This window comes from Podarcis bocagei (genome assembly GCF_964188305.1).
Source record: "Podarcis bocagei genome assembly, chromosome: 3".
Lineage (NCBI taxonomy): Eukaryota > Metazoa > Chordata > Lepidosauria > Squamata > Lacertidae > Podarcis > Podarcis bocagei.
In genome coordinates, this window is record NC_138127.1 from 35,944,480 (window position 1) to 35,965,064 (window position 20,585).

The 20,585-nt window shown below is 43.9% G+C and overlaps 1 protein-coding gene across 4 annotated transcripts in view; it reads right to left on the reverse strand.

Moving 5' to 3' along the window:
• Window positions 1-20,585, reverse strand: part of RTN4IP1 (reticulon 4 interacting protein 1) — a 97,228-nt gene that overhangs the window by 44,401 nt on the left and 32,242 nt on the right. For 3 of the 4 annotated variants that reach the window (XM_081186622.1, XM_081186621.1, XM_081186623.1), the window contains exons 1-9: window positions 20,409-20,577; window positions 19,662-19,964; window positions 18,389-18,540; window positions 17,369-17,437; window positions 16,241-16,365; window positions 15,431-15,479; window positions 5,643-5,779; window positions 4,617-4,800; window positions 4,389-4,481 (exon numbers count right to left, since the gene is read on the reverse strand). In XM_081186622.1, coding sequence (XP_081042748.1) covers window positions 4,389-4,481; window positions 4,617-4,800; window positions 5,643-5,779; window positions 15,431-15,479; window positions 16,241-16,365; window positions 17,369-17,437; window positions 18,389-18,540; window positions 19,662-19,964; window positions 20,409-20,562 — 1,266 coding nt within the window. In that variant the 5' untranslated portion in view covers window positions 20,563-20,577. Of the gene's footprint in view, window positions 1-4,388; window positions 4,482-4,616; window positions 4,801-5,642; window positions 5,780-15,430; window positions 15,480-16,240; window positions 16,366-17,368; window positions 17,438-18,388; window positions 18,541-19,661; window positions 19,965-20,408; window positions 20,578-20,585 lie in introns of those variants that run through there. The other variant, XM_081186624.1, reaches the window with a different exon arrangement.

A 20,585-nucleotide genomic window follows, 5' to 3' on the forward strand; every position in this document is an offset into this window, starting at 1 on the left:
TATCTTTTGGTTGTCCATTCATGATAACAGTGACCTGTGAAGTATTCTCCCATGTACTAACAGTGCACTCGATCTGCAGAGTGTGAATCTTTATACAGCTAACATGGTACCATTCGTGCACAAGAGAGAAGGAAATGGCAGGCTCTGCAGGATCCCAAAGCTTTGCAGAAGGCCAAAAGACAAATCTGAATACAAAACATGAGGGGAAGAGGTGTGGGTAGGAAAGAAATCCAAACAAGAAATCCAAATAGTGAGGACTGTCCATACTCGGTGGGCATGGAATGGTGACTGGTTGTTGGAGAGGGGGAATGGATTGGAGTCTCCTCAGAAGGGGCATAACTGGCTGGCCAGCTCCCTGAAATTTAACTCAACTAGCTAGGACTACAACACTACCAAGGGAAAGAGCCAAAGGAGTCATTCCATTAGCAGAAGATGGCTTGGATCCAATGGAGGATTCAGAAAACGGAAGTGGGGAAAGGCAGTTCTCAAGTCTTGGAAATAACCCCACAAAAGAAACTAAGCTGCAAGCAAAACTAAACCAAGAGCTAGCTAGGATGTTTCTGCAGAGGAAGAGGCTTCCCTCTTCAATACCTATGTTGGGTAAAGATCAGTGAGAGAGCCCACTTCCCCTTCTTTGCCAGAAAAGTGTTGCAGTTTCATAGATTTGCAACGTAAATCAGAAACCGAATAAGGCCCTTAATCCAAACCAGTGGGGCTAAGGGGTGCATGTAGGGTTATAGAGAGCGCTTGTCTATGGCCACCTACTGAGTTCATGCCTGAGGGTATAGTTCAACCACAGACTTTGCAGGTGACACCCCTAGCTATTCAGTAAGGTAAGCTGCAGTAGAGATCTACCCCCAGATTTCACACGATGACAAGAGGCATAAAAGCAAGATGACTCACAGTTGGCAACGTGAAGGCCCAAGTGTCCTCAGAACAGAACAAGGCTACATATTCATTGATTTTATTATTATTATTAGCATGGGAGCCTGCCCAGACTACTGACTTTAAATTAACGCTTGTCAAAGGAGGCAACCCCATCCAAGTGTGGTAGGAAAGGGGGCGGAAATGCACAAAGGCTCTGCAGCAAGCAAGGTGGGCGTTTTCAAAGCTCTCTTGTACTTGCGAAGGCAGGCCCCGAGGCCTGCTGAAAGAAAGATGTAGCTCAGCATTGGCAAGTATGCTGTGAGAAGCTGGCAGGAGGTGCAACTCAATAACGCAATGGATCAGATGACACAAGCATGGCCCAGAAAATCTTTATGAAGTTGGATACAAGCAGTGGCATTCAATGCTAGTCCTACTCAGAAGAAGATAATGGCCAGAACTAACATAGGTTCATTAATTACAAGGCAACTGCTCCAAGCAGGACTTAGTTGAATGCAACTCAGTGGCATCTATTTTATCCTGGTGTTTAAAAAATACGCCTATATTCCTACCCATCCAGGCAAATACCTCATTCACAGGTTAAATCACTACTTTCTGAAGTCAATGAGCAACCCAAGAAGCAGAAGTCTATTCTTTCTAATACACCACCACTCCCAGTATTTTTTCCATGGCATGGAAAGGCATTCAAACTGGCATCTTGCCCCTCCCAATGGGAAAGGCCTACTTTCCAGGGAAGCAGGAAGGCAGTGGAGATACTTTCCAGGCTCTTCACCATTTGCTTCATTAGCTGTATTTGACCAGATTTAGATCAATTGTGAGCCACATGCAGTCCTCAGCCTAATTTTATGTGAGTAACAAGAAGGGAGAAAGGGGCTGGCAGAGGGAGAGATAAAAGGGGGTGCTCCAGCCCCACCCACTGCCAGTGTGCAAAAGGATACCGTTATAAAAGGGCTCCCCACTTTTGCCTTAGAGATGAACGAAGTCTGAGAGCAGACCTCTCAGATGTATCTCATTTTTCTGCCTTCACTACTCCAGAAGAATCTTGCTTTTTATGCAGCACATCCCTTCCTGTCTCACTTTATCTACTTCATAATTATTACTCCTCTGGGATGCAAAATGCAATGTCTGCCCCTTTCCCAGATCCCTAAAGTCAGCACCAAATTCTCACTGAGCTGTTGTTGGGACAAGCTGACTATGGCAGAAAACATACTAAGCGTACATCTGTTTCCACCACTAAATAAAACCACAGCTTATGAAAGTGTGCATTCATAAGAATACACAACAAGAGATGCCCCAATTCCAGAAAGAAATCATTATTCACAATGCAACATTTGAAAACGTTCTCTGAACTTTTGTGAGAAGGTAACAGACAGAACCCCAGTTTTAATCAGTCTTGTTCTAGATGCCTTACATGCTTTAATAATCTGCCAATTTAGCTCCACTGACTCCACTGGGCAGGTTTTTAAACAGAATGTGAAACCCAGAAGTAATGCTTTCCACAAGCTTTTGCAAGCAATTGCCAGTAAGCTTGTAAGTTAGAATTTGGAAAATGCTTTGCTTATCTCATTCTTCGCCCTGCCCTATTAAGTTTACAGATTCCTGTAAGTACAGCTTTACCGATGTATACAGACAAAACCAGAACAATGGAATAAATGTATGTACATCAAAAATATCGGCTCAGCATTGTTTACAGGGATCTACAGGAAGCTAAAGCAAATGAGGAAAGCATAAAAGCCCTGAGAAGGAAAACTTTGGCATTAAGGATTTCTCTCTGAACAGAGAGAATGAGAGGGTAAGCAAACATTTCTCCTTCTTTGTAAACCTTATGACAAAAGAAGCTCCAAGCCATCCACAAACACACAATGGGCATTTTCAATAGCATTAGCCTTCACCTGCTCAGAGACTTATGCAGACAACTTAGTGCTACGCCCTTCCTCTCCTCCATACGCAGAGTTCTTCCCAAGCATGAAGCAAGGGGTGACCCAGGAGGAATGGGGCATCCCCAATACATCATGTGGCTACGTAGCAGTGCTTGTCGGTTCTGTCTAGGCCAAAGACATCTTTGCTATCGCCACCTGAAAGAGGCCACTCAATCTTGCTATTATGAGAAGTATCCCTGTGCCAGCTTTTTCCTATTTGCTGCAGTAGAGAAGGCTGGAATGTGAAAGAGCAAGTGATATGAACAGAGCAAAAAGGTCACATTTACTCCATGTATGCAGCAAACAAAACTGAGTCAATATGCATAATGCTGTAAGCTGGGGTAGCCCAGTAGCTAAGAAACTGAGCTTAAGAAGTCCCTGGTTCAAATTTTGTCTCTGCCATGTACTCACTAGGAACAATTAGGCCAGCCACTATCTCTCAGCCTCCCTTCCATAATACAAGGGATAATGATGCCAGATTACCTTACAGAAGCCTTCCCCAACCTGCGGTCGCTAATGGTATCTGCAATCAAACAACACTGGAGGCCCCAAGCTGAAGAAGGATGCCTACAGGGTGGTGGTGGTTCTTACAAATTAGTCTCATCTTTTTTTTTCAGAAAAGAGAACTCAAAGCAGCTTTCCAATAAAAAATTAAAAATTAAAAGCATGCGTAAAAACAATAGAACAACCTAAGACATGGCAGTAATATATATGTAAAATCAGATCCACGCCCTACTAAAAGAAAACTAAGATCCAAAAGCCTAGGAGAGCAGGGTGTTTCTGCCTGGTGCCTAAAGATAGTGATGGCGCCAGGCATGCCTCCCTGGAGAGAGCGTTCCATAAATGGGGAGCCACCACTGAGAAGGCTCCTTCTTGTGTTGCCCCCCCCCACCTCCCTTAGAGGGTTGTTGCATATAATGCATGTGAAGTGCTTGGAACATTTGAACACCTATACAAATTTCAAGCATAATTATCACCATTAAGCAGCGCTGACTCAAAAAGCTTGAACAATGGAAGATAACATGATAGTTAAAAGACTAGGATATTCACCTGGTCCACAGGTGAGGAAGGCCAACAGGACTGCCAAACCATCAATCATCTGAGGTCATAATGATGTAGATGATTGACAAGTGTGTTGCCCTGCCCAAAGGGGACGGAGGAGATGCTGCCCAAGGAGGATTGAACTTTCAGGTCATAAGCTGATGGGGGGCGGGGAGAGAATTCAATCTTTTTTGCAATGTTCAGGTGCACCAGCCAGTTGCCTAGACAGTTAAGGCTACAGCATGTTATGTGCTGCATGTATTGAAAGCATCTATCTTCACAGATTTAAATGATTATGCTCCAGGAGATTGGAAGGCAGTCCTAACCTCCAGGCACACTTTTTTGTGTGTAAGCTGATACGCTATATAGATAATTAAACAACAACACAGAAGCCCCTATTAGGACTCTCAACATGGCAGCACCACAGCCAAGTCCTTGAAGTTGCTAAAATTTTCTTCCTTAGTTACAAAAGAAGAATTTGAACACAAACGGCACATGGTTTATAGCAGATAATGGGAAGTAAAACTAGCAATTCAGACATACCTTTCCTGCATCAACGAGATCAGCTATTTCGTCCAGATAAGGGCCGCTTGGCGCAAAAAATGCCCACCGGTAATGAACTCCTTTACAAAGATGCTGTAACAGACAGCAAGCACAAGTTTAGAGCAGGACTGACATTAAAGAGCAGGTGAAAAAACAGCACACTGGAAAGCAATTGCTCACATACAGCAAATGGGTAGGAAGCTAAAGCATTTGATTTAGTTAACAGACCTTGAAAGTTTTTGAACCGAACGTCATTCCAGTCCGTAACATGCCATCCGCTACACCAAGCCTGTCCATGTTGACCAAGAAGGGTGTTATCAAGGAGACATAGGTGGCTCCTGACCATTTTTTGAGGAAATCAGGAGCCCATTTTTCCGTGGATCCACCAACATTATCTAAGATAAAATCAAACCTAGGGAGATAGAACAGGAAGAAAATGAATTGGAACAATTTCCTTTCTCTCCCAAAGAACACACCATGTCCCGGCCATGATGGTATCAATCATTTACATAACAACTTGAGGAAAGCTATCTAAGCATGTTTACTCAGAAAGAATTTCAAAAGCTTTCATGTGCAAATGCTTTACATTACATACACATGTCTTTATATGTAAGTCATTAATAGTCTGGGCAGGGCAATTCGAGCCCCCAGTGTTAGGATGTGGTGGGTTCCCTGTATGCCTCCACCTGCAGGTCTCCCACCATAAGATCCTGCTGTGCTCACAGTGTGGATTTCTGACAGGCTCCTGCTGGTGATCTTCCTGCTGGTGGAAAATCCCCAAACAGGGTGGAATAGGAGAGGGCAGAGCTATGTGTTTGCGGGAGGGGAATTATTGGTTTGTTTTGGTTCTTTTTTTCATTACGTACTTTGTGTTCTTATGTTGTATTTTTATGTTGTGAACTGACCTGTGATCTTCGGGTGAAGGGCAATATACAAATTTAATTAATAATAATAATGTTGGTCACGGAGCCACTGGATCCTAAGTGAGTCCAGCAGTCAGAGAGGGACCGAATCCTGACCCGGCAAAGCAAATACCACCTTCTGTCCTGGCTGCTGTGAGCAGCAAGGCTTCAGATACAGTGATGGCTCCACCTCTGGATTCGACCCAGTTGATCCCTGTACGGATTGCTCACTAAGTTACCAGCACAGAAGACTCAGGTGCAGGCGACCTGCTCAAACCCACCCAAAAATTTAGCAGCCAACTTGGGGTTGTGCACATTCACCATGCACACTCATGATTTAGCCCATACATACAGCGGTAACGTTTTCAGCTGTTCTTCCACACTTCCAGATTTGTAGTCGATCACATCATCTGTTCCGAGACGTTTCACGAGTTCACTGGCATCTTGGGAACAAACTGCTGTCACATGAGCACCCCAGGCTTTCATTAGCTGAATGAGAAGACACAGTGCAAAAAGAACACAGCAGCTGACTAGACTTGTTTTCAGCAGATTACACACAACTACCGCCCTTCTCTAACTCAAATTTGTATTTCTTCTCAACAGGGCCAGACTTACGGCACCTTAAGCAAGGGCAAAATTCCCCCACCCCTTATATTTATTTTCACAGTAATTCATTTGGGTACAGCTGGGTTTGTATGGATCTTCTCAGTAGGTACCTGTATAAATTATAAGATGATTAGTATTATTAGTGTTATTAATCATAATAGAATCATAGAATTGTAAAGTTGGAAGGAGATCCCAAGGGTCATCTAGTCCAACCCCCTATGAATTATTATTATTATTATTATTATTATTATTATTATTATTATTATTATCACCACCATCATTTGCATCGCCGCCCCCCACTCCGCACCCCATGGAGAACTGCCTACACACCCCTAAATCTGGCCTCTTATCAATGGCAAGCTGTTCTGTGCAAGAAAGGAGGAACTTTCTGACAGTAAGATCTATTTGAGAGTGGAGCAGACTCCCACTTCCGGGTTGGCGCCATCGCCGAATGGCGGACTCCCTCCGAGCTCCGGAGGGAGTCTGCTCGGCAGGGGCTGGGTCCTACCGCGCCGGCGACGCGGGGACCCTTAAAAACCACGGGCACGGAGCCCGTGGACATGGGGACTCAGCTGGTACCGTTAGCGCCCTCCCGACTCGTGAAGGAGCCTTTTTAAAGGCTACGGATCGGGTGCCGGGGAGCGGCGTGGTGCTGTGAGTCTATCGTTTCCCCTGCCGAGCGCAGCCGCATGCCATTCGTCAGAGAGCACTGGCTTCTTCCATTGGAAATTCGGACATTTAACAACAACCCGTGAGTAATTGGGTAACCGGGTATAAAAGGAGAAAAAAAAGGAATTTTTTTTCGGATTCGGCACGAGCGGGGGGGATCTAAAAAGGAAGTCAGTCCCCCCCCTGATTGTAAACACGCTAAAACAAGGACTGGGAAATCTGAGATAGATTCCAAGATGGCGAACGGCACTTAGTCAGCGTGAGTGTGAGCTCCCTGATTTATCTTTTAACATTGTTTTAATGAGCATAGAAACCTTTTAACCTTTTAACTTTTAACTTTAGTTTTTAGTTTTTAGTCTTAGTTTTAAATTAGTGAGTAGGAGGACGCCTTTTTCTATCGGGGAGACAACCATTAACCTTGAAACTGGGGTGGTTGCATGAAGAGAGAAATGACTAAGCAACTATACAGCCCTGCTTGTGGGAGAGGAACTGGGAAACGTACCAGAGATTCCAGAGATATAGACGACACAGAGGAACTGAGATGCCTGCCTCTTGCTAAACAATCAAAAATTAGCGAATCTGAAGGTACAAAGGATGTTTTTAATGTCCCGGTTTCAAACTCTTTCGCACTGCTGGCGGAGATGAATGACGGGGAAACCTTTTGATGACCTGCCTACTAGACCTTCAAGCGGTGGTGATGCTGGCATCCACTCGAGTGTTTGCACTGGAGCCCGTGGGGGCTGCATTGATGAGATACTATTTGAACACTCATCTACTTTAGACCTGGTTGCTAGAACAGTGGACTATATCTTTAAATACATAAAAGACATCCGAGGATCCTTGGAGAAGATTATCTCGCTTGTATCCCTAACAGGTAAAGACAGTTCCCCTGATGTACCACCTGAGATGAAGCCCTTACAAATGCCCAGAGCACCCGTTTTACCTCATACCTCCTGTATAATTCCTCAAGCTGCTGGCAATCAGAAAAGTGAGCAAGGTGAGCAAAATAAGAAGGAACAACAGTCTGCACCTCCTCACAAACTGCTGCTGCAAGCTACCAAAATCTGCCTAACGGTTTGCCCCTTTAGAGGCAAGGTAATAAACTGGCATTATAAGAGTGATATAAGGAGACACCTAGCGGAGCTTCTGAGGGTAATCCCAAGCTCTATTGACCTGAGGCATATTGATCATATTAGCAGCAGACCTCAGAGGCAGAGAGTGCTGCTCTCCTTTAAAACCAAAAAGCTCCCTGCACTTATTATGTCCTCAAGAAGCCTTCTAATTAACTATGGAATCCTTGCTACAAGAGTCTTTACCAATACCAAGATCTGCCCCCTCTTACCAAACTGCTTGTTCAAAAAGAAAGCAGATAAGTCTGAGGGTCCGCCAATTGCCACGACCCCAACTCCCCTGGCCGCAGATCTAATCAGCTGGATTGACGCCCCCCTGCCTCCACTGACAAAGGCTATACATCTGGAGAATTCTACGGAGCGTGAGTTACTTCTATCCTTCTCCCAATTGCCAAAACTGGAGCGGACAGAGATAACAGACAGATTGGATGAGTTGCTACTCTGTCTCCGTAACTCAGAAGATCATGCTCATGTAAATAAGATGAATTCCTCACCAATTGTAGATCAGTCTACACAAGCCCAAGTGGTACCTGCTTTAACGACCTTTGATCTGCAACCTGGCTGTACACGGCCTCGGGATGTCAAGCCCGGGCAGGATACAGTGGAAGATTTGACAACCCTCTGGTCAAACTCGGAAGCTGTGGCAAGACTGGATGCTCTTTTGGAGGCAAACCGAAAAGGATGCCTTCCACCTGCCTTACACTGCATCTTCCCTACAGCATCCGCAGATCCAAAAGGCCCACCCCCCTCAATCTTAGAGCATACTTTAAATGTAGAGTCTATGGACCTGTCGTTAAGTGATACTCCCGTGCACCAGAATCCATCCCTGCAGCTACCAATAATTAAGCCTCAATCCATGGCTGCTGCTGCGGTAAGTGGTGCTCGGAAATTGCCTGGTAAGCAAGCTACAATTACTTCCTTCTTCCAGCCTATTGTCCCCCCTCGCCGCGTGCATTCCCAGGTGGATTCTGCCGTGCTGGTTCCGCAAGGCCCAGCATGACTCGAAGGGGTGACCAGGAGATTACTTACTTTCTTATCCTGGAATGTAGCTGGCATTAAACCTAAGCTGATGGATCCATCCTTTGTCGCCTACATAAAAGGCAGTCATATTCTTTTGCTGCAAGAGACCTGGGCTTGTGAGGGCTTCTCCCTATCAGGGTATAAGGGCTTCTACCTGAATGCACAACAGAATTTACTATCATCTGGCAGACCACAAGGTGGGTTGGCTACCCTAGTTTCTTTGGCCTTAAACCTGCAGGTGGAACAAATCGACATCCAGTCGTCATCCATGCTGGGTGTAAAGCTACAAACAGCGGAGGAAGTGTTTGTGGTGATTAATGTTTATTTGCACCCAATCTATAAGAAAAACCTGGTGGACCAAAGATGGAGGGAAATTCAACAGACTCTTGAAACTCTCCTAGAGAAATATCCTGAAGCCACCTTCCTAGTTGCAGGAGATTTCAATGGCCGATTGTCTCACTCTGATAAATCATTATTTGCTAAGTATAATAAATACCCCTCACTACCCATTTTAACTTCAGACCTTTTACCTAGGAATTTTAAAGACAGTGTTGCTACATATGCAGGTTTTAAATGTAGACAAACCTTGATGGCTCTTAATTTTCACCTTTTAAACGGAGCTCTCAGTTCTGATTACCCTGCCGAATTTACTTTCTGGTCAGGCTCCCGAGCCTCTACCATAGACTTTATTTGGACATCAGTAGACCTAATTCCCAAAATTTCCAACTTTAGGGTGGTAACGAGGCTGGAAAGTGACCATTTTCCATTAGAACTTTCTCTGACCCTGGATGGAGAATTGGCTACCTATTCCTGTGTGCCTATTACAAATAACCAGCTTCAGATGAGGCCCACTGCCCTAAAATGGACCGACAATATGGCTCAACGGATAAATGAACTCCTTTGGTCTGACCAACTGCAAGAGACAAGGGACTCCCTTATCCAGGCAGTTGAGCCACTGCCAATATATGACAATTTAGTAGAACTGCTAAAACCTTCGTTGGCTAAGACCCCGGTAATGAATAGTAACCATTTCTCTCATAAAAAGTGGTTTGACGAGGAATGTAGACTCTTCAAGAACAACCTATATAACGAATTCTTGGCATATAGGGCATCAAATGACCCCGCACCTAGCAGTCACCTTATGAACCTCAAGAGAAGGTATAAAGCACTATTAAAGGAAAAGAAGCTTGCGGCAGAAAGAAATGATTGGAAGAACCTTCTAAAAGCTGCAGAAAATAGAAATCCCTCCTCCTTTTGGCACCAAATTTCCAAATACCTGGGTAGACCGTTGTCAAGGATAGAACCTCAAATTTCAGCTGACACCTGGGAAAGCTTCTTCTCCGATTTATATGCAGCTCACGCACCCAGCGGAGGAAGGTTAGATTTGGCCCCCTTGCCAGAGTGGGATCCTGTTACCTGCTCTGAAGTGGAAACACTTATAGGCCAATTTGAGGCGGGCAAGGCACCCGGAGACGATCTTATTTCCATAGATGTTATTAAAGCCAATAAGGATTGGTGGTGTCCACCTCTAGCAGCTCTTTTTACTTATATAAACAAAACAGCACAATTTCCTCCAAGCTGGAACTCTGCACTGATTGTGTTAATTCACAAGAAAGGGCCGCGCACAGACCCGGCCAATTTTAGACCAATTAGCCTGCTAAATGTTATTGGGAAGATCTATTCAAGATTTCTACTTAACAAATTAACGACCTGGATGGAAAGCAACAATATCATCGCAGAGGAGCAGGCGGGTTTCCGCCCCGGAAGATCAACAACAGACCAAATCTTAATCCTAAATCACTTGGCCACCAAGTACGCTGGCAATGGCCTAAAAGCCCTCCACGTCGCCTTTATAGACTTTAAGCAGGCCTTTGATCTAATTCCCAGGAACCAGCTATGGACAAAATTGGCAGCGACATCTATCGACCGCCGCCTTCTCTTGCTGATTATTAATTTGCATACAAATACCCTCTTGAGGATTAGGATAGATAGTAAGGGGCTAGTCTCCAATCCGGTTGCCACCACTAGGGGGGTAAGACAGGGCTGTTTGCTTGCCCCTGCTCTGTTTAACTTCTATATTAATTCGCTAGTGGTGCATATGGCAAATGCTGATTTCCATCCACCAAAACTGGCAGGACGAGCCTTAAATGTCCTACTGTATGCGGACGATGCCGCCCTATTAGCTACCTCCCCCATCGGATTAAGGAGGATGCTTCGAGCTCTTCATGAATATGAGACCCAACACGAGCTCCAATTAAATTATGCCAAGACCAAAATAATGGTCTTTGCTGCTCGACCGAAACCTAATTTATGGTCAATTAATGGTATTCCTTTAGAGCAGGTCAGTTGCTTCAAATACCTGGGTCAGGTTGTAAGATCAAATAGGTCCTTCCTGGCGCACAGAGAATACATAGCCTCGAACGCATCCAAAGCAGCCCTGGCGATTAGAACCCTGTACTCCAAGAAACAGGCACAGACTGTCAATGTTGCCTTACGTCTCTTTAAAATGAAAGTCCTCCCTCTTCTGCTGGTGGGCATTGCCTTGGGCTCACGTAGGGATTTTGAAAAATTGGAATCTATCCAAACCCAATTCCTCAGGGCCATACTCAGGATCCCCCCCTCCGTGGCAGGCGCGATCATGAGATTGGAAACCGGTTGCCAAGCCTTTAGGTATGTGGCCCTGAAAGCGAAGCTATGGCTATGGCTCAAGCTCTGTTTCAGACCGGTGGGTTTGGCCCCCTTGATTCTGAGGGATAACTTTAAATCTCCATGGGAAGGGGAGATAGTGGAGGAAGTGCAGAAGTGTGGGTTGTCCTCCCTTTATATAGAGTCCATGACGTATAGCCACGCAAAGGCGGTGATCGCGCAAAGATTAAGGGATATTGCCAGACAGGAGGACATAGCCCGTGTGAAACCTGGGTTGTTTCTGGGGGAGCAGTTGTATCGGGCTGCCCCAGCTCGCTACCTGGCGGATATCCACTACGTGGAATACCGCAGACTATTTACTGCGGCTAGGCTGAATGTTCTTGACTCGGCGGTCCTGAAGGGAAGATATGGAGGAGTTCCATATGACCAGAGATTATGCCACTGTGCATTGGGTGAGGTAGAATCCACAGAGCACATTTTATTGAGCTGTCCCTTCTACAACGATTTAAGACAGTATCTTATAACTCCATACTTACCCCAGCTCAGTTCCCGACAAAGAGGAATCCAGACAGCATATCTGCTAAATAAGTCTTCTGGGAAAACAACCTTGTCAGTGGCTAAATTTCTTTTCCTGGCACTCAAGCGTCGGAAACGTATAACTGAATGCTTTGATGTGGGTTATCTGTGAGAGGTCTATTTCTGTGGCCCTACCTTACCTATGTATCTCGTATGATGTTATAGTTTATAATTATTGTGTAATGTTTTAATTCTGACTATCGGTCGAATAAAGAAATTGATTGATTGAAGGACTGGGAAACCAAGATCGATTCAGAAGTTTATTGCTGACAAAAATGATCAATTCCACGATGGGATATTATAAGAATTGTGCTGGAGGAGAAAAGTCGAGGGCGAGAGGGAAAAGGCAATCCCCCCCCCCCCGGGAACCGGGGCGATTTGGAGAACCTGGTGGAGAGAGACGGAGAATTTGACAGCTGTCAAAGTAGCTGTCAAATCTTGAGAACATAAAGAGGATTTTGTTACAAGTATTTTGCTGGTTAATTTTGTTACAATTGGACATAAATATGGATACAAAATGTCAGGGGGAAAAAAGAAACAACAACTTGACTTTTGGATTAGAGGACACAAAGTTGCTGCAACCCCCCTAGAGGGGTTTCGGGACATTACAAGTGGCGTATGTGGAAAACTACTCCGGGATGTGCACAGGTCTTATCTCCTGGGAAAGCAGCAAAACTGAAATATTATTTTGTCTACAGAGGTGTTCACAATACAATAGAATTTTTCTATAGAAGCAAGGAAAGAACTGGACGTAAGTTTTTGTTCCTGAATAACAAACCTCTGTAGAGATACTAGATTTCGGAATAAGAATGGTTTTGCAGCTGAACAAGACAGAAACCTGAGAAAGTAAGAAACAAAAGAGCAAAGGACCAACTACGTCACGGAAAGAACAATGGGAGGAGCAACAAGGACCAAGGAAAATTAAAGGCCTCTATCAGACTGGATTTTTGAAGTTAAACATCATCAAAATAAGCAAATTTAAAGAAAACCGGCAAGATGGACTGAGAAAAATTTGGCTGTGGACTTGAGACCTCCAGGCCAACAACATACAGACTGATGGACATGGGGAATCCAAACCGGGGAAGGGAGGGGGAATTTTAGAATCCAAAGGCTATGTAACCAACTTTTTGAATCTTCTTCTATCTTTTATCTTCTATCTTTCTATATAACTTTGGTATTTTGATTTAACATGTTTTGGGGGGGAAAGGGGGGAATTCGTAGAAGGAAACGGGGTAGATCTTGGGGGAAAATTTTTTTTTCTTTTTTCTATTTTGTTAAGGATATTGTAATTTAAATTGGCTAATAGGTACAACATATTAGGTTTGAATTGGGAACGAGAGCTTGTGGAACTAACTTAGGGAAAGGGGAATACAGTCGGGAGGGGGAGGAGGGAGTCCCAGAAAGAAGGTTATGAAAATAAGGGTTTAAAGTGGGTCTTTTTATTTCTTTCTTTTCTTCATCTTTTCTATCCTTTCTATTCTGTTATTATTGGAAATTTTAATAAATATGATTAATAAAAAAAAAAGAGAGTGGAGCAGACTCCCTCAGGAGGTGTTAAACTCTCCTTCATTGGAGGTTTTTAAGCACAGGTTGAATGGCTATCTGATTTGGATACTTTAGATGAGATTCCAGCACTGCAGGGGGTGGGACTGGGTGACCCTTGGGATCACTTCCAACTCTACAATTCTAGGAAAAAGACACCCAACCAGGCACTGCTGGGCCTATCTTGTGTCCTCTGCCTGCCCCCCACCCCTGAATCTGGTTACAGTGGTACCTCGGATTACAAACACCTCAGGTTGCAAACACTTCGGGTTACAGACTCCGCTAACCTGGAAGTAGTACCTGGGGTTAAGAACTTTACCTCAGGATGAGAACAGAAATTGCACGGCGGCAGCGGGAGGCCCCATTAGCTAAAGTGGTACCTCAGGTTAAGAATAGTTTCATGTTAAGAGCAGACCTCCGGAACGAATTAAGTTCTTCACCAGAGGTACCACTGTACTTCCATCTGGTACTAAGATGGCCAAACTTGAGAGTCAGGAGCTGTCAGATTCTGTTCAGAGGGAGCTGGGTCCATAACCGCATGATGCCTTTCAAGTGACAAGGCTCAGCTGGTTTCACCTGTGGCGTTTTTACATTAAGAACAAAGAAAGAGCTTTCTTGGATCAGACTACCAAATCCATCTAAGTTTAAATGTTTCTGACAAAAAACCACAAAGCAGGTTGTAACAGTAACTGCCCTCCCCAGTTTGTTCTTAAGAACTAGGGCTGGTATCCAACAAATGCGTCCCACTTGCACAATGGAACTCCCTGAGTACTCACCAAATTTCCTCTGGAGGGTTACTGTCCCCCAGACACTCATTTTTCTTGCCCAAATAAAAAGCTCAGTTTGACTTTCCGAATTTAGTTTCATTACAATACACAGACAGATGGCACTCATATTTTATACCTGGATATTTTTAAATCACATTTTTAAAAGTGTCAGCTCTAGAAAGAGATTCTATTTGATATTTTAATTACATGTCATTCAATATTGCATAAAAGACTGCTTTTCTGTGATTTCCAAAGAGTGGAATGGGGTCCCTCCAAGACAACACGGCGTAGATCAGCAAAGGGCAAAATCTACCACTGGACTTTCAAGGGATCTTTAGGAACTAGAAAGGACCAATATATACAACAGATTTCAAGCTGAATTCAAAACCTTGGTCGTTTGGGAACAGGGCTGCCTGTCCCTATATGTGCCTGTGATACAGTAAAATTTTCATCAAAGGTCCTTATCTGGCTTCCTCAACCATCCAAGAGATGGCAGGTAGCCTTCTTAGTGGAAGCACTCTAACTGTACCGCAGTGTCAGCATGGCATTTCCACTTTCTAGGGCCTTTTAACTAGGTCTGATCTGTTTTATCTTGTGTGTGCGCCAGTCACAAAATTAAGTTCAGATCCCAATTTGGTGCTTCATGAAACCATCAGCCTTGCCAACTCCAGCTGAGACAGAGCAAGGGTTTTGTTTCCTCTTCCATTCACTCTTGGGAAATTAAACATGACGATATTTTTTTCCCCATTTTGAGAGAAATGGATGGGTCTTTTAGGCATAGTATCCAACAAGAGTACATTGAGCCTGCAAATAGGTCATGGGAGATTTCTTCTCTCGGTACCTTTAACATTTGATTCTTCTTTCTTTCTTAATAATGAAACATCTGTAACTTTTTTACACATGCAAGTGATGGACCAGGAGCAAAAATGGGTGCAGCAACAAATACTAATTTACTCACAAATCCATCTCTATCCTTCATCTAAGCAAGCAAGATGTATTGTCACAGTTCAAAAACACATTCTAGATAGGCAAAAAGAACTCAACTAATCAGTACTGTTATCTCACCATTCCAAGATTATGAGGGGTGGGGGTGGGGGATGATGTTCTTAGTCACTCATTGCAGAGGATTTGAGTCTAAGCTTTCCCAAAATATCAGCCAAGGTAGTTAGTTGTAACATATTTACCTGTATAGCAAAGGTACCTACTCCACCTGCTGCACCAAAGATCAATACTCTGTGAAGCGAAAAGAATTCCAGGTAAGGAGGCATTTCTATACCCCAGCAATTCAAAGGTGTTAAATTGATGGTCTTTGTTGTGAAAATTTATTTCTAAATAGTTCTGTCTATATAGGGCAAAGTCAAAGGAAAAGAAAGGTAAACTGGAGGGTAAAAGATAATAAATAGCTCCTAAACTAGTTTTTAAAAATCATACTAAAGCCAAGGAGAAACTTTTCATTTAACTATGACATTTTCTTGTATATGACATAATGGGATTTTCCCCTTCCCTCTTGGTCGCAAGGCTCTTTAGAACCCCTTAACTTCTGAGACTACCTGAAGACACCTTACTTTCAGGTGTGTTCTCTTATCATAAGATCTACACCAGTTCTGCTGTCACTCTCCTCTAAACTCACTAGTGATGTTACCAATCCCAGACCTTCCCCCAAAGTGCCTACTGGCTCCTTGCCTCTTCCCACTCTGGGCAAAACCCCAGCCCAAGAGCTCCTTCACCCAAACCACAACGTGTTAAGTCCAACACACTTCAACATGCACGATAATCAAGGAACTGCTTGCAGTAGTTTATATAATGTAGAAACCTATCTCACTCATTAAGTGACTGTGGCCCTCACACTGTTGTTGGACAACACATAAGCCCTGCCCATTGGTCCTGAGGGCTGGGGCTGTTGGAGCTGGGAGTCCAACAGCATTTGAAGAGTCACTGGCTTCCCACCTTTGCTCTACATGAAACTCCTGCTTACAGAACAACTGGTAACTTACCTCTTATTGCTGCAATTATCCTGATTTAGCCCCCCAGCGTGGCGAATGGCAGACCATGCTGTTAGACCAGCATAAGGTAAGGAAGCTGCTTGAGTGTGGCTGAGACATCTGGGCTTTCTAGAGATCTGCAGAAAGGGAGGAAAACAGAGATGTATCCAAGAACTGGAAAGATTTTGCTATTTAACATTGTAAAAAAGAAAAGATTGCCAAGTTCTGCAGCCCAGATTATTATTATTATTATTATTAGTAGTAGTAGTAGTAGTAGTAGTAGTAGTAGCAGTAGCAGCAGCAGCATTAATTCAATACAAATTTCAGGTGCTGAGGGACAGTTTCGGGTTGCTCCAAACACATCATTTGCCCCTACATAAACATATAAAAATGTAAGAAAAGGAAATACTTGTATAATTTAAAGAACAAACAAAACAGAACTGTATACATGTGTCTTATTTTGCCACATGCACATGGCTGGTAGCTGAAATGCTGGGAAAAACAGGCAATCACACATTTTTCACACACAGTACCATGCATCCTTATCCCCCTACAGATGTGTACACATGTGAGAAACATGCCATATCTCACGTGTTGCTTCTGCATATGGATAATCAAAATTCATAAAGACCGGAATACTATTCAGACAGGGTAGCTCCAGCCTTTTGAATAAGAGGTCACCTGGTTGACTGTAGCAAGTAAGCATTACCCACACACAATGGGTCCTTTCTGTATTTACATTGCAGCAACACACTGCACTATATATTCAGAAATCGGATCCTGAAAACTCACTGCTGCCATACAGCAGCTGTAAATTCAAGCTCACGGCCCTCCCACCCACGGGCAAAGGGTTGAGATTATGGTTCAGTGCTTTGTTTTGCAAGCAGGGGAAATAAAGCACTGTGCAATTGTAGCCATCACTCATCTGCCTTCCTCCCTGTCACCTTACCGCCCATTCAGTGTTAAATTTAGGGAAGAGACAGAGATCTGCTACAGCATAGTTCAGATCACAGTGGAAATTTCTGACTCTTCCTTTAACAGTAAAAAAAATATTCTAAGACAAAATGCAAAAGCAACCCCACCCGTTTTAGAAGCTACACAGAAACATTTCATCTCAAATGAAATACTTTGCTTCATTACCTCATTTCCACTTGCCAGAACAAACTCTGACAAAGTGCCTTGTTTCCAGGGAGGAACTGCTGCCCATACCTGTAAAAAAAAGAAGTCCAAAACTCAAACATAGTCCAAAGCTTTTCATGGTTTAGCAGAATTTCTAATCCTTAAATATATTATGTATCAAATTAAGAACATCATAAGAGCCTGCTGGACAGGAAAATTGCCCATCTAGTTCAGCTTCCTGTTCTCACAGTGGCCAACCAGATGTCTATGGGAAGCCTGAAAGAAGGCCAAAGTACAATCACACCTGTAATCCCAAGCAACATGTATTCAGAGGCATGATACCTTGCAGGACATGTTGGGAGAATAAAAGGCTAAGGACTAAACCACACACAAATCTGGAGTGAAGTCCCTAAAATGGTTGGATGGCCTCTTTCTAACAACTCCTGCAGCCAAGCTGGTGCCAAACCTATTGCTCTGCTTTCCTTTGGACCACATTGGTGAGGCTGAGAGGGGGGTTTTGTCGTCTGGGCAGCCCAGGACCTCCATACACATTGCCCAGGCTTGAACCGCAGGGAGGTCACTTAAGTGCTGCTAACACAGGAGGCAGCAGTTATAAGTTACTGGTCCCTGCAGCCACCACCGCAGCTGCTGTGATTCTCCAGAGGTTTGGCTTCACCCCCAGAGGCGCACTCCATCACCTCCTGAGAAAGATGGATGCCAGCAAAACAGTGGAATTGCAACATAACTTCCAACATGGTATTGCTCGATTTGGCACCTCTGTATGCAGCTTATGTACAGGATTATCCAACTTTTCCCTTACTGGAACTCCCAACACCTCCTTTTTGTGCTGGCTCTCATAACCCTTAGAACTGCAGAAGAAGCAAAACAAGGAGTCAAAGAAAGAGGCACCATTTGTAACTTCTGGTTTGGCAGTGCACAACTGAAGCAGAAAATGCACACTGAGGTAATCTGTTTCTACTGAGACCGAGGATTTATAAATCCACTTAGAGTAATTCCAATTCCTTCCTTGCTCATCCTTACCTCATCTCCAGGTCTGAAATATTTCACGTCTAGTCCACACTCCATCACAACTCCAGAAACATCCCGACCAAGTGTGAGAGGGAATTCACTGCCTGTGCTTGTGATGTGCAACGGATCCCGCTTCATCCTTATAGCAGCAGCTCCATAACCACCTGCCAAGCAAACAGAGAACAGTTGTCGCTGGTTTACACACAGTTCAATTTCCTATGCTCAAAGAAGCCTTCTCTGCATTAAACAGCAGTGTTGGACTAGGACTTAGGAGACCAGTGTTCAAATTCCCACTCGGTCAGGAAGCTCAATGGATGACATTGGGCCGGTTGCTATCTCTCGGCCTAACCTACCTCTCAGGGTTTTTGTGAGGAAAAGGTGGAGGGGGGAGAACAGCATACACAATCCTTACGCTCCTTGGAGGAAAGGTAGGGTCTGAACACCCCATTTTGCAGCCTTCCTGCTGGCTACTCACTAGCGGCCCTCCTGCCTTCCTGCTGGGAGGCCAGTTCAGCCAGGTGAGCCTGATACAGGGACTCCTTAACCTATTCCAACCCTCTCCCTCCAGCCCAGTATACAGGTGAGAGAAGTGTTGGATTGCTACATCGGTCTTCATTTTTGTTGCAGCAGAGTAACAAATTGAAACATGATTGAATACTAAGCATTTTATCCAATGGTAGTCAAACTCACAGAAGACCCATTGACATTAATGAGCAGGACTAATCTATGCCCCGTAATTTCAATGGATCTGCTCTGAGTAAAGCTTAGGTGGATACAGCCCAGAGTAAGACACATCTAAGCCCACTGATTTCAGTGGATTTAGGCACTATTAATTCTGCATATGGTAGAAACATTTGTAGGCCTAAAAGAAATCATGCCTCAATATATGCGTTAATCTTTATGGTGCCATTTTAATTAGATTTATTTGGGTGGTTTTTGTTTTGTTTTTTTGGACCTGTTTTTTCTACAAGACAGTCATACCCCACCAGAATAGGGCCAATGAAATCAAACTGCATAAGGCTAAAAAGGCTATTAGGAGCACTGAATATGAAATGCAGTATTTCACACAACTAATGCAGACTTTACAAAGACCATATAATATTTAACATCACACTCATGAAACACCAAGGTATGAAAATATAAGTAATTATAAATAATATTCATACAGCTCATTTCATGAGTTCAAATCAGTTTACAATTTAAACCAAATCATTAATCCTTACTACCAACCTGCGGAGTAGGTAAATATTAATGGTATTGACATGCAATGTATATAGGCACTTACTTCGCATGTTAACATCTATGGGATTTAAGCTTGCAGCATGGACTTTAATAATCACTTCATTAGGGAAGTTGATTAAAGGGAACATCATGTTATTTGTGAATCGCAGCACATCATTCTTCCCGTAACGGTCAATCACCCAGGATGGCATCGTCGTACATCTTTGGCAGGAGACATGGAAGTTTCTACACGGAAGCTGCTGAATTAAACTTTTTCCCATCCCAAGGCAGGTAACACCCAAGCCAGGGCAGTGCAGCAAGCTACTGAACACTTTCCTACTAAACGTGTGTACTTTTAGCAACATGACTGCAAAAGCAAAAGGAATATATATGGCTTTAATGCTGTGCTCTTTAATGGATATGCCTCGAACACACACTTTCCTACAAAGCAGGCCAGTCAATTCTGATCTGAAATGCACATTTATAAACTTTGTATTTTCTTTTTCTTTTTTTAAAAGACAATTTTGATGTTTCTCTTTTCTTCCCAAAAAGAAAAGACAGGGAGAGACAGAGAGAGTGGAAAAACCTCACTTTTCCTGTTACATCTTCATTCCTCACTGGGTTTCGCAAGAATCTGAGGTATACAGGAAGTAAAACACAGCAGGGTTTTTTCGTTTGGAAATATCAATTATGCGCCAGCCCCTAGTGAGACTATCAAGTCCTGAGGCTGGCGACCCCTTCCCCCTAGATATAAGCAGTCCTTAATGTTCTAACTTCCAAAAGTTCTCTCCCTCCCACCGGCCTCTCTCGCCTTTCCTCCAGGAAGACCTGGCCCCGTGAGCAAAACAAGGCAGCCCTGCCTGCCCAGCGTCTCCTTCAGGCGGGCGCCCTGTGTTCCCGGTCACCCAATTGACACAGCTTCCCGCGGCCTGACCGCCCCCCAACCAATAGGAACGCAACATCATTTCAACCCCGAAAGTCTGAGCCA